The sequence below is a fragment of the Scyliorhinus canicula genome, chromosome 6, assembly GCF_902713615.1.
Source record: "Scyliorhinus canicula chromosome 6, sScyCan1.1, whole genome shotgun sequence".
NCBI classification, from domain to species: Eukaryota; Metazoa; Chordata; class Chondrichthyes; order Carcharhiniformes; family Scyliorhinidae; genus Scyliorhinus; species Scyliorhinus canicula.
Genome location: NC_052151.1, coordinates 96,553,253 through 96,568,027, shown reverse-complemented (window position 1 = coordinate 96,568,027; position 14,775 = coordinate 96,553,253). Strand labels below are relative to the sequence as shown.

The 14,775-nt window shown below is 48.1% G+C and overlaps 1 protein-coding gene across 1 annotated transcript in view; it reads left to right on the top strand.

Moving 5' to 3' along the window:
* The window catches only part of tbc1d32 (TBC1 domain family, member 32), a 348,975-nt gene that overhangs the window by 184,094 nt on the left and 150,106 nt on the right, over positions 1–14,775 (top strand). Inside the window, 2 exon segments of the mRNA XM_038799703.1 lie at positions 4,342–4,464; positions 4,565–4,673. Coding sequence (XP_038655631.1) covers positions 4,342–4,464; positions 4,565–4,673 — 232 coding nt within the window.

Genomic DNA, 14,775 nt, shown 5'->3' with positions numbered 1-14,775 from the left:
CTATCACTAATAGGAAATTGGCAATCGTGGTTAAGTGAGCACTTCACTGAACCCAAGTAGATTCCTGTGGGTGGGCGGTCCATGTCACATATCGGAGCCATTGCCTAGCATCCCAATTACACCTTGATGCATGGACACTGCGCCTGAACACTGTGGGAGGCAACGCACACCTGCAGCAGCCAACATCCAAACACCTAGTGGATAGGACGCGGCGCTGGGGACATTTCCATGGCGAATGGTGGGTGAGTGCCATAGGGAGAGGGAGATGCCTGGAAAGGTGAGCCAAGGGTTGTGGAAGAAAGTGACAGAGACATCATACTGGTTGTGCACAAAGGTGTTTATTGTGTTTGACAATTCCCCACCCTCCCAATGGTGCTGCCCCTTCCCCCAGCACCCTCACTCCCTACCAACGCCCCCTCCCACCCAGTGCCCACAGTGATCTTTGATGTGCTTTGCTCTCCTAGCTCTACCACTACAATGCATATCTGAAGTGGAAGCAGCCAGCTGCCTACCACATCCCATAGCCTTCGATTCCCCTGGCAGGCGTCTTCTGGGGGCTCTGAGGCCGGAGGGCCCTGGCTCACTTGTCGGCAGTACATGCACAGCCGTGCTGCCCTGTCCCATTTGCTGGCTGAGATTTACGGCCTCATCAGAGGGGTGGAGCTGGTGGCCACTGTCGCCACTCCATGGAATGGGTCCGGGTTGGCGGCCAGCGCTCCCTCCTCCCAATCGGTGCCCATAAGACCCTGGTTTTCATCATGGAACGGAGGGGCAGTTGCCCCTGTACCATGTTGCTCTGCCAGCCCTGGCGGTGCCCCATGGTTCACACCATCGTGTTGACGCCTTCAGCGATGCTCCTCAGTGAGTAGGACATGCTCTGCAGCACCTCAGCCCTGCCCACCTGTGACTGGGGCATTCACATCTGAGAGCGGGACATGTCCTGCCGAATCTCATCAAGGTCACCCTTGTACTGGACGACATCCCCCAGCGAGGCAGGCGTTCTGTCGAGACCCTCAGCCATGGCTATCACTGATTGCATAACGCCTTTGACACCTTCACTAAAGGTGGCAAAGTTGTGCACCAGGCTCTTCACTCCGGACGCCCAACTTGCTGTGTTGGCCTCGGTGCCATGCATTGCCGGCGACATCTCCCCTGCCAGTAGCCTCTGGGACTCCTCCAAACCGTTGTGGATCTGCTGGAGTGTCGCAAACATCTCTTTATGAAGGTCCCGGCCGCACCCTATCGTCTCCATCAGCTCCGGGTAACCCTGTTCAGCATTAGGTTGGGATTCAGCAGACCTCCGACTGCTGTCTTGCCTGGGGGTGCTGCCTCCATCAGAGGCACATCATCAGAAGTGTGGTGCTCACCAGATTGTGCCCCAGAAGTCTGGCCACTAACATGTCCCACTGAGGTGCGTGTATCTGGTGGAGGGTGGGGATGACAGCTGTGATGCGACTAGTAAGGTGGCATCCTCTGAGCTCTCCTCCGAGGTGGTCTCCTGGGAGGCTGGAGAGGGTGCCACCCGGGATGAGCCTGCTCTGTCGACTGGAGGACCTCCGGGCGAATGGATATATAGTCAGTGGGAGGGATGGGTTAGTCAGTAAGGCATCTCAGTTTGACAGGTCCTCCAGATGGGGCCCGGTACTTCCTCATCTCTGTGGCATCCGCCAGTTTCCACGTTGGTGACCTCAGCCACGCCGGTCATCTGTAGGGCACGCTCCTCGAAGGTGATGAGGATCCTGATGCCTGGCACACCACTGCAAGTCGAGGCCCTCTCCCAACAATTATGGGAGATCTTTTCCTGAGGAGACACAAAGAGGGCATTGTTAGCCACATGCATGGTTCGCAGTGGTGGGAAGGGTGTGTGAAGGTAGGGTTGGGGAAGTTGAAGGGGGAGAGAGTGGATCCTGTTGTGGTGGAGGGTGGGGGAGTGGGGTGGTGTTGATATGTACTCATTCGTGCTGCCCGGTCTAGGTCATTGATCATCTTCCTGTACTGGAGGCCAGTCCTCCTGGACACACTCCCTGAGCTCACTGCCGCCGCCACTTCGTCCCAGACGGCACAGGCTGCCCTACGGCTGACCCTTCTGGAGCCTTGGGGGATCAGGACAACCCTCCTGGCCTCCAGTGTCTAGCTGCCTCCTCAGGTCTGCGTCCTCTATCTTGTAGCTGGTCTCCTTCCGGCATTGTTGCCAGCTGGCTGTGGTTGACTGAGAAAATGCAGCTTAAGTGCTGCTCGACCTTGTTAGCGGGGGCCGGTGAGCATGGTCCCGGCGAATGAGCTGGCAAACCTTCATTTGCAGCGACCTTGTGACACCTCATTCAGTGGACCAATTAACGTTGAATAGCATTGCCAGCCTGGCTGGGCCGAGCACCGGGAACCAGCGGGAATTCCTGCTCGCTAAAACACTTTTGAAATTTTCTGGAGAAGAGGGTGAGGAGAAGCCGGAAAAGAAAAGTGAAGGATGGTGGTGGCCGTAAACCTTGTAACAAGGCCGGGAACAAGGCTAAGGGACCTGCCACTCAGCCTCGTGCTAGCCTAGATCCAGTTGCCATCCCCCATAGATTGGATGGACCAAATGAGCATTAATTCTGGTTATTTTGACCAATTTAAAAATTAAAGGTTAGATGTTTAATTATCAGTAGAGCTGGTTCGGGAGAATCAATCGATAATGAAATCAGAAACAAAACAACCTCAAATAGAACATGGCTTCCAGTGATCATAAAGCTACTATTTGGTTATTAACATGTCAGTACTAATGATTTCCCCTTTTCAACAAAAGGTCTACTGTTCATATTTCAAAGAGGGTTTTTTTTTGTGGGTTTCGCTTTAGGAAACAGAAGGGAGATGATGTTTATGTTTACTGGACACAACTCATTTGAGGTCCCAGACACGCCTTCATCGACCAACAGTTTTTTTATGGTCAGCAGACCTGAAAACCCCAAATCCTATTCAGCAGTGCTTCTGAAAATTTTCTTCATTTGTCACCTTCTTTCAAAATGTCATCCCCCAAAATCCTTGGGACCCTTGTAGTGTGGAAGGGTGAAAGGTCAGCCAAGAACTCCGGCCTCATCCACACGGTTGGCAGCCGGAACTAGGCTAGCACGAGGCTGAGTGGCAGTTCCCTCAGCCTTATTTCCGGCCTCGTTACTAGGTTTACGGCCACCATCATCCTCCTCTTTTCTTTTCCGGCTTCTCCTCGCCCTCTTCTCAACGTAATTGGTAATGGTGTAGCCAAATGTCTCCTGCATGGCAGAAGGAGGACCGATGAGAAAATCTGTACCAGCTTCTCCAATCACACAGTCTGGCACTCGCGCCTTGCTATTTCTTCAACCATAGAGACTCTGGAGAGCACTAAGAGCAGGAAAGAGGGAACCTGTGATTGGGGGAGCTGGAGCATTGAGAGTTGGAGAGCCAGACAGTGTGATTGGAGGAGCAGCTCCTCAAAAATTCGATCCCTCTCATGCTCACTCCTCCATCAAACTCTACATAATTTATTCGCTCCTAATGAGACATAATGTAATATGCTATGTAAGGGGGTAGTGTGATCTTTCTTGAATTTTTGCCTCTATCTTTGATTTCTCATGGGCGACCATAACATTTCCAGAGTGTGTTTTCCTCCCCGCCATCTATTTTATCTATTCTATGGTTTTCCTCCACAGTATCTCTTTTTTTTTCTATTCAGGGCCACTGAATTCTGGCCCTTGACTTCAAATGGAGCTCACAGAAGGCAAAGTAGTACGTTGGAGACCCTTGTGAGAGTCATCTCCTACGCCGACGATAAACATGATTACTTGAAACAAGCCAATATTCTTTTAAATAAAGGTCTCCAGACCCTGCCAGATTATCTTTAACTTAATGTCTTCTGTAGTCTCATCTAGAGTCTCAGAAGAACTCCTGCCACTTCTCAAGGATATAATGGATGTAACTGCTGGGTTGTCTTTATAACTGTAAATAAAATCATCCAACTATTTCCGTTGCATTGAACATAAAATGTATCATCTGTTCGAAACCTAAGTACATCATAATGTCAGTGGAGTTTTTCATCTTGATTTAATGCATGGTAAATTAAACAATTTGACGTTCCTGACAAAGAACCTTGCACTATGGAAGCACATTCTGAGAATTTGAATAGAGGTAAGTTTTAACAGACAGAAAATTGTGGTCACACTGCCCTCCATGCTTCATGTGTATCCCCTCTTGGCAAAGCAGTACTTTTCCCCCTGATTTTTTCTCATCTGTAAGTTTGAACAAATTTATTAGTCATGCATTTCATTTGTACCAAGCAACCAATTACTCAGTGACTACTGATAAATCTCTGTCTTTGTTTTTTTTTCCTAGGCTACTAAGTGTTATGTGTTGCAATCTGGATATTCTTCTACTTTTAGAATCCCAGTACCATGTATCAGAAATTCTCTTGAATGCACAACAAGAAAATGTTAGAGAAAACCTGGAAAATCCAGGGTAAGGAAGTGGTAATATCCTTAACATACTACATGATTTACATTGAAAAAACTAAGTAACTCTTTTTTTTTTCCTGTAGTAATTAAAATATTTATTTCAGAGATTTCATAATTGATGGTCTCTCTGTGGAGAGGAATCATATACTTGTCCGTATGAATCTGATTGGGGGACCATCAGAACGGGTTTTACCTCCAAGAGTTTTGCAAAAGGTTGGAAAAACATTGTTTTTTTTATTTTCTTGTATAAGTTTTGTTATTTCAAATAGAATGATGTGTGTTTTTTATTGACCACTGCTGACTCATTGATTTCTTTATCTCCAGCCTTGATAGTATCTGTTACCTTCTTCCTCCTCTTCTACTATCCCTTTTTCCTGACTTACCTCTCCGACATTTAGTCCTCATAAAAATCATCTCCATGCTATGCACCTGCTCCTCCTTTGTATCCTTCACAGACATCATAAATAGCTACCTTTCCATTGTGCCATGATCCCTGTACAGACAAATAATTCACCAAGATCTGTTGACTGGCATACTTCAGAACAAGCCGCAAGACCCCCTTCATATCGCCCTAAATTAGTTACACAGTCCCAAATCATAACAATCTTATAAAACTCATAATTATAACAATTATGTTCCTCCTGTTCTTCTACAATTGGATTTGGATTTTGTTTATTGTCACGTGTACCAAGGTACAGTGAAAAGTATTTTTCTGCGAGCAGCTCAACAGATCATTAAGTGCATGAAAAGAAAAGGAAATAAGAAATACATAATAGGGCAACACAAGGTATACAATGTAACTACATAAGCACCGGCATCGGGTGAAGCATACAGGGGTGTAGTGTTAATGAGGTCAGTTGATAAGAGAGTCGTTTAGGAGTCTGGTAACAGCGGGGAAGAAGCTGTTTTTGAGTCTGTTCGTGCGTGTTCCCCGACTTTTGTATCTTGCCCAATGCCCGATGGAAGAAGTTGGAAGAATGAGTAAGCCGGGTGGGAGGGATCTTTGATTATGCTGCCTGGTTTAATTAATCATAATTAATAATCGCTTATTGTCACAAGTAGGCTTCAATGAAGTTACTGTGAAAAGCCCCTAGTCGCCACATTCCGGAGGCCTGTTCGGGGAGGCTGGTACGGGAATTGAACCCGCGCTGCTGCCTTTTTCTGCATTACAAGCCAGCTATTTAGCCCAGTGTGCTAAACCTTTCCCCAGGCAGCGGGAGGTGTAGATGGAGTCAATGGGTGGGAGGCAGGTTTGTTTGATGGATTGGGCTGCGTTCACGACTCTCTGAAGTTTCTTGCGGTCTTGGGCCGAGCAGTTGCCATACCAGTCTGTGATGCAGCCAGATAGGAGGCTTTCTATGGTGCATCTATAAAAGTTGGTAAGAGTTAATGTGGACATGCTGAATTTCCTTAGTTTCCTCAGGAAGTATAGGTGCTGTTGTGCTTTCTTGGTGGTAGCATTGAATTGGGTGGACCAGGATAGATGTTTGGAGATGTGTACCGCTAGGAATTTGCAACTGATAACCATCTCCACCTCGGCCCGTTGATGCTGACAGGGGTGTGTACAGTACTTTGCTTTCTGAAGTCAATGACCAGCTCTTTAGTTTTGCTAGCATTGAGGGATAGATTGTTGTCGTTGCACCACTCCACTAGGTTCTCAATCTCCCTCCTGTATTCTGACTCCTGTATTCTATTCCTGTTATTTGAGATCCGGCCCACTATGGTCGTGTCGTCAGCAAACTTGTAGATGGAGTTGTGTGCACAGGGGTATACAGTAGTCCACTTTTATAACGCGGGTGTCGGGGTCCAAGACAGCCACCCGCGTTGCAACCGAGCCGCGGATATCCACGATGGGGGTTTTAAATTTATTTAAAAATCTATGCTAGCGCTTCCCATTGAGAGTCTACGGGGGGCGGGGAGAGAGGTCAGACCCCCGTAGACTCACAATGGGAAGCGCTAGCATAGATTTTTAAATAAATTTAAAACCCCCATCGTGGATCTAATTAAAACAGTGTCAATTTCAGTGGCCGGAGAGGGAAGCTGCTCTCTCACTGAAACAATCAGCCGGCCGCTGAAATTGACACTGCCCGCTGCTCTCTCCCTCCAATCCAACTTTTAAGTTTTAATGTTTCTGATTGGAGGGAGAGAGCAGCCGGCAGTGTCAATTTCAGCGGCCGGCTCACTTTGATCCGGAGAGGGAAGCTGCTCTCTCACTGAAGCAATCAGCCGGCCGCTGAAATTGACACTGCCCGCTGCTCTCTCCCTCCAATCAGTACCCCAGCAGCCACAGCCTGTACCTCAGCAGCCACAGCCTGAAGCCCAGCAGCCACAGTACCCCAGCAGCCACAGCCTGTACCTCAGCAGCCACGGCCTGTACCCCAGCAGCCACAGCCTGTACCTCAGCAGCCACGGCCTGTACCCCAGCAGCCACGGCCTGTACCCCAGCAGCCACAGCCTGTACCCCAGCAGCCACAGCCTGAATCCCAGCTACAGAGGGGAGGGGCGATGTGAGACCATGCTGGTCTTGCAGAGGCCCGTATGCCCTCCTCCTGTGTTCTCTGCTCTCTCCCTCCAATCAGCCGGCAGTATCAATTTCAGCGGCCGGCTCACTTTGATCCGGAGAGGGAAGCTGCTCTCTCACTGAAACAATCAGCCGGCCGCTGAAATTGACACTGCCGGCTGCTCTCTCCCTCCAATCAGAAACATTAAAACTTAAAAGTTGGATTGGAGGGAGAGAGCAGCCGGCAGTGTCAATTTCAGCGGCCGGATGATTGTTTCAGTGAGAGAGCAGCTTCCCTCTCCGGATCAAAGTGAGCCGGCCGCTGAAATTGACACAACTGACAGTTGGGGTCCATAAGCCCCCCCGCGGTATATCGCGAACCGCGGTATTGCGGAGCGCGGTATAACGGGGGACTACTGTAGTAGGAGTATAGCAAAATTGCTGTGATCATCATTTTCTTAAAAATGTTGCTCGTGACTCCCTTCATTCTATCTCTAACCTCTGTTCCATTTAACTGTCATCTACCTCTCTAATTACCTGTTGTATCAATATCAGTTTGAAACCATTGAGAATGGTCAAAGTGATCAGGGGCATCCTTATGATTATGGCCATTGTATAATAACTTCCTTGCGCTCAAATACATTGAATAAACTTCACTACCTTTCCACTCGTGGTCCACGTCTGCAGTAATGATTTATCTTGTATCCATTCTTACCTGGTCTGTTGTAATTTCTGCACTGACTCCTATTCCTATGCCTACGCAGACCCCCCCCCCCCCCCCCCCCCCCCCCCCGCTTCGTCCCAAGGCAGGATATAGCCCTGCATACCTCCCCCATAGATTGTATAATGAGGCTTGGCTGAAATTCCAGACATCCCTTACTCTGATGAAGCACCTAATCCTCCAAAAAAAATTGCTCCTAATTTCACAATGTTTGTTTACCTAAGATCGAGAGTTTTGAAGTGCCTGTAGGTCCTCTTGGTGAAACTCACTTTTATTATTCTGCAGTGCAGGGAGTTTTTTAACATAGTGAAAAGTTTTTTAAACACATCCTGTTGTCAATATTGGGTTCATTACCTATACATTGTATTGAACCAATGGGCATGCAAGTGACATGAGGGCCCATGGAGATGGGTAAGGGTCATTGCTTGGCATGGGGAACATGAGAGGCAATGCAGGTGGGTGGGGCACATATTTAGGCTTTGGGGGAATGAGAAGTGGTTGGGGCACATAGCTTGACATGAGGGTCATGGAGGTGGATAGGAGCATAGCTTGGCATAGGAGGCTCCTGTTGAGCTCACCCTTTTAAAGGTCCCCTCGTTCATGAAAATTCTGAGAACCAGGACATTTTTTAAAAACTCATTTTTACAGGATGTGGGCATCGCTGGCTAGACTAACATTTGTTGCCCATCTCTAATTGCCCTTGAGAAGGTAGTGCTGAGCTGCCTTTTTGAACCATGACAGCCCCCGTGGTGTAGGTACACCCACTGTGCTGTTAGGGAGGGAGTTCCAGGATTTTGATCCAAAGACAATGAAGGAACGACAATATGTTTCCAAGTCAGCATGAAGTGTGACTTGGAGGAGAACTTCCAAGTGGTGATGTTTCTCTGTACCTGCTACCCTTGTCCTTCTAGATGGTAGTGGTCTCGAGTTTGGAAGGTGCTGACTAAGAAGCCTTGATGATTTCCTGCAGTGCATCCTGTAGATGGTACATACTGCTCCTACTGTGTGTCATGGTGGAGGGAATGAATGCTTGGTTCCGCAAAAGTCAAACAGGTCGGATTTACAGAGTCCAGGCTCATGACCCAAAGCAGCCAGTACCCTTAAAAGGCAATCTGACAATCACACTGCCCATGAATGGGGTTAGGAATCCCAGAATGGGAACACGCCACCATTTTTAAAGGGCGCTTGAGTCATCCAACTTGACGAAAATCCAGGCCAAGGAATCTGCAAAGGGATAGATATAGGTTAAATGATTGGGCAAAAATTTGGCATATGGAGTGTAATGTAGGAAAATGTGAACTCACTTATGCAGGAAGAATAGAAAAGCAGTATTTACCCAAATGAAGAGAGATTGGAGAACTCTGCAATGCAAGGGACCTGAGTGGCCTGGTACAAGAATGTCAGCAGAAGCAGCAATTCTTAGGCTATGAAAACCACAGCAGGGACGGGTGCCAGAGCAGTGATCCCCGTGGCACCTGTACAGATAGGGCCAGGGGTGCAGAAGGCGGGGTGGTAGGAGGACATGTGGGGGCAGAGTTAACAATGCCAACCGGAACCACTGTATAGCCAGTTGGACCTGTTTGGGCATGGGGGAATGCACTAAGCTAACATGACGTATGGTGGGGTAGGGGATGCATACGTCCGGTGGCACTCTGCAGAACCAGTGGACAAGGTGGGTGGTCGGTGGCGTGCGCAACAAGATGGGTGCCTTGTCGGGCAGCACGGTGGCACAGTGGCTAGCATTGCTGCCTACAGCGCTGAGGACCCAGGTTTGAATCCTGACCCTGGGTCACTGACCGTGAGGAGTTTGCACATTCACCCGGTGTCTGCATGGGTTTCACCCCCTCAACCCAAAAGATGTGCAGGATAGGTGGATTGGCCATGCTAAATTGCCCCTTAATTGGAAAAAAATAATTGGGTACTCTAAATTTATATAAGAAAAAAGATGGGTGCCTTGTAGGCCGCAGCAATAGCGGTCCATGTCTGGATACCGCCCCAGTCCCGTGGGGGGGTTCCCTCCCCCCGGTCACCCAAGATAGCCCGGCCGGTGTCAGGACCGGTAACCCACGGTCGCGCCTCGCCGTGTCCTACTTCCTCTCTCCCCCTCAAGATTTTTAACAGCACAAGTGATTTGTGCCGTCAAGAATTCATCCCAGTGGAAGCAGAGATTGCGAGACCCTGGAGAATACCGGGTGAGCGCGCTAATGATATGCTAAGGGTGTTTACTGTATGTGCAGAGTGGAACACATTGACGCTGCCAGCGAGACACCAGAGAATTGCGATTTGGCATGAAACAATTTTGGTGTCAAAACCGATTCTCCACCCAATTGCGTTTCCCGATTTCAGCATCGGCCAATGGAGACTGCCGCCCAAGGTGTCATCCTAATTTCACACTGTTTTAACCATTCCCTCAAACGGATTTAAAAACAAACACCAAATCGTATTTTGGTCATTAAGACGGCTTCAGTTCGATTCAAATGAGCTCTGTCATAACTATTAAAAAAAAAGTTTGTTTCTTCACAAAACATCTGCTTTTCAAAGGTTGACTGCAGGCCCCTGGTCTCTTGAGACTGCCTGTCTTTCTCGAGTGCTGTACCTGTAAGAAAGAACAGAGTAAGAGATTGAGATGCACATCTCCTCCTTCTCCTCCTTGCTATGCATTTCTATTTTCAGTGGTGGGATCATGAGCTCAATGCATTTTCACTATTTTGGGTTTCCATTTCAGTTTCTTCATCTGCAATCATCCTGCAATCCATTTCCAGCATCAGTGCTCTAATGTTAGGCACTCCGTCGCAGTTCTTGACCCCTCAATACTATTGAAGGCCCATTTCTCCTGCAGGAACCATCATGACACAAGCTGGTGGCATCCCGTTGGCCCAAGAAGTGGACTCCCAAATTATGTCCACAGGAGATTTTTGGTGGTGGGTGTTCTGTATGTGTGTGTAAGTGCATGCGTGTATGTATGTGAACAGTGATAAATGGTTGGCTGTTGTTGAGATGCTGCCATGTGTCATCAGTCAGCTATTTTTGGTGCTTCCCCTTGCATCCAGTTGGTCAGACCCTCTTCATGTGACGTTCCACTCCATGTTGCCATTTGCAATCCCTGATGAAGGGAGTGGTCGGTCGGACTCATTCTGGCAGAAGGGAGGATGTCATTGACACTTTGTGGCAGTGCACCCAGGCTTGGGAGTATGGGGTATGGTGACCTCCATGCAGTCACCTCCACTTTGATCATTCTCCAGACCTCCTTGGTGAGTCATAGAATAATAGAATTTACAGTGCAGAAGGAGGCCCATCGGGTCTGCACCGGCCCTTGGAAAGAGCACCCCACTTAAGCCTGCACCTCCACCCTATTCCCATAACCCAGTAACGCCACCAACCTTTTTAGATACTAAGGGTAGTTTATCATGGCCAATCCACCTAATCTGCACATCTTTGGACTGTGGGAGCAAACCAGAGCACCGGTAGGAAATCCACGCAGACACGGGGAGAGCGTGCAAACTCCACACAGACAGTCTCTGCTTGCGATCTCTTATGAAGAGTAGCCTGGTTGAACCGCAATCCTCACGTGGGATTCTACACTGGTTAGTATTCAGGTTGCTGCAGTACGCACTAGTTAACCTCAGATTCAAGAAGGTCAGCCTTCAAGATGAAGGGCTCCACTCTGAAAACAGTGCTTTCTCCAGATTGCTGCTGTGTCATTTGCAGGTTATGTTTCTCTAGTGTGGCAATGGCACCCGCTTCTGGGTCTACCGTGAGACCTGCACATCACATATTCAATTCAGCCCAGTGTGTGGGAAACAGTCACGCATTCTATTTTTTCATGGGTTGGCAATTAATGGGAAATTTGTCATCCAATTAAGATAGGTGGGTGGATCTTGAGGCTGCAGAGCCAATCAGAGGTTGCAATCAATGCAAAGTATGGGAATGCCCGCCAACCTTTTAAAATTTAAGTTAAAAAATTTGCTTTTTCAGCCAGTTCACAACCTGCATTGATTGCTGCATCCAGGCAGGAAGGCCCTGCTCCCTCCCTTCCCCATCCAGTTTCCGCACAAATTTTTTATTTCAAAAAATATACTTTATTCATAAATTTTCTAATAAACATTACAGAACATTTTGAATTGTTGTGATTGTACATTTCCATCTAAGTTACATATTCACTTGGCTTTCTTACATTCAATTGGGATGACATTCCGCACGTTTCCCTGTTTACTTTACAATTCTTTCGTAAGTATTTATATCGTCATGTTTCTTTCAATGCCTTTATACATTGGAGTGTTAATGACCAGACCGAGGGGTTTTACACTGTTACAAGCCCCTCGGTGTACATTTGTTGGAAGACCTTACACAGTGGCCTTTCCCCATTGCCTCTTGGCGGCAGCTGCCCCAAGCTTGAGTGTGTCCCTCAGCACGTAGTCCTGGACCTTGGAAAGTGCCAGTCTGCAACACTCGATCTTCTTTGCACTGGAAGATCGGCAAGTTTCGGGCAGACCAAAGATCGTCTTTCACCGAGTTGATGACCCTCCAGCAGCAGTTGATGTCTCGGTGTGTGTCCCTGGAAAAAGTCCGTAGAGCAGAGTCCTGTGTCACAGAGCTGCTCGGGATGAACCTTGACAAATACCACTGCATCTCTCTCCAGAGACATATTAAGGTAGATAAGTCCCCAGGGCCAGATGGGATCTACCCCGGAATACTGAAGGAGGCTGGAGAGGAAATTGCTGAGGCCTTGACAGAAATCTTTGGATCCTCACTGTCTTCAGGTGATGTCCCGGAGGACTGGAGAATAGCCAATGTTGTTCCTTTGTTTAAGAAGGTTAGCCAGGATAACCCAGGGAACTACAGGCCGGTGAGCCTTACTTCAGTGGTAGGGAAATTACTGGAGAGAATTCTTCGAGACAGGATCTACTCCCATTTTGAAGCAAATGGACGTATTAGTGAGAGGCAGCATGGTTTTGTGAAGGGGAGGTCGTGTCTCACTAACTTGATAGAGTTTTTCAAAAAGGTGACAAAGATGATTGATGCAGGTAGGACAGTGGATGTTGTCTATATGGACTTCAGTAAGGCCTTTGACAAGGTCCCTCATGGTAGACTGGTACGAAAGGTGAAGTCACACTGGATCAGGTGTGAGCTGGCACGGTGGATACAGAACTGGCTAGGTCATAGAAGGCAGAGAGTAGCAATGGAAGGGTGCTTTTCTAGTTGGAGGGCTGTGACTAGTGGTGTTGCACAGGGATCAGTGCTGGGACCTTTGCTGTTCGTAGTATATATAAATGATTTGGAGGAAAATGTAACTGGTCTTATTAGTAAGTTTGCAGACGACACAAAGGTAGATGGAATTGTGGATAGCGATGAGGACTGTCGGAGGATACAGCAGGATTTAGATCATTTGGAGACTTGGGCGGAGAGATGGCAGATGGAGTTTAATCCGGACAAATGTGAGGTAAGGCCTTCATTGGCCGGGGCATTGAGTATAAGAATTGCCAAGTCATGTTGCAGCTGTTTAGAACCTTAGTTAGGCCACACTTGGAGTATAGTGTTCAATTCTGGTCACCACACTACCAGAAGGCTGTGGAGACTTTAGAGAGGGTGCAGAAGAGATTTACCAGGATGTTGCCTGGTATGGAGGGCATTAGCTATGAGGAGCGGTTGAAAAACTCGGTTTGTTCTCATTGGAACGACGGAAGTTGAGGGGCGACCAGATAGAGGTCTACAAAATTATGAAGGGCATAGACAGAGTGGATAGTCATGTTGATTCCTGGTTAATTTGCTGTCAGTCTAGATTCAATAAAATCTGAGATGGATTTGCAGGTATCATATCATTTAATAATAACTAACTTGCAAGGCTGCATCAATCCATAGAGCTACAGGACACACACACTGTCTTCTGTAGCAGCCAGGAGTAAAGAGAAAGTATACAAAGAAACTTCTGCTGATATATTCAAAATCACAGTAAGATTCACATATAAGCTTCCCATTGGTCATTCTATACACCTCCTGACCTGGCCCTATATCCTAATTGGTCACTTTGCATTGTAACCCCAGCATCCTTTTCACCATGCTCACCACGAGGTTCCCATCCCCCGCGAGCCATGCTATGCTCTGCTCTTTCCTTTGTTCTGTCTGTGAACACAGTACGCTCAGGGTCCTGCGGTCCACCCCCTGCGTTTGTTCACTTCCTCAGTCAGAGGCTTTTTCCCAGGGTAGAGGGGTCAATTACTAGTGGGCATAGGTTTCAGGTGCGAGGGGCAAGGTTTAGAGGAGATGTACGAGGCACGTTTTTTTACACAGAGGGTAGTGGGTGCCTGGAACTCGCTGTCGAAGGAGGTGGTGGAAGCAGGGATGATGGTGACATTTAAGGGGCATCTTCACAAATACATGAATAGATGGGAATAGAGGGATACGGACCCAGGAAGTGTAGAAGATTTTAGTTTAGACGGGCAGCATGGTCGGCACGGGCTTGGGAGAGCCGAAGGACCTGTTCCTGTGCTGTACTGTTCTTTGTTCAGACCTTCTTTGCAAAAGCACATTCCACAAGGAGGTGGGCGACCGTCTCATCTGCCCTGAAGCCACTCCGAGGGCAGCGTGCGACGGTGCTGAGACTTTGGGCGTACATGAAGGATCTGACGGGGAGGGCCCTTCTTACCACCAGCCAAGCTAGGTCTTGGTGCTTGTTTGACAGTTCTGGTGGTGAGGCGTTCTGCCAGACGACTCCGACAGTCTGCTCAGCGAACCATCCAACATCTTCCACAGTCTCCTTTTCCCTTGAGGGCCTCGAGTACATTACGTGCTGACCACTACTTCATTGCCTTGTGGTCAAAGGTGTTTTCCACACAAATGGCCCAAAAGTGGAATGTAGCTGGGGAGTCAGCACGCTGACAGTGCACATTTTTGGCATCCACAGCCTTTCGATCCCAGCTTTAGCTGGGCCTAACAATCAAGTTCAGCAAGTTGGGATTCACTTATGAAAGTGGTTTGAGCTGCTACATATGAGAAAAATATCCCAAGTCCTCATTTTACAAAATTGAAAAGATTAGCATTGAGGTGACTGAAGCATCAGCGAGAACTGTGGTTGGGCTATGCAGAATATTTTGACG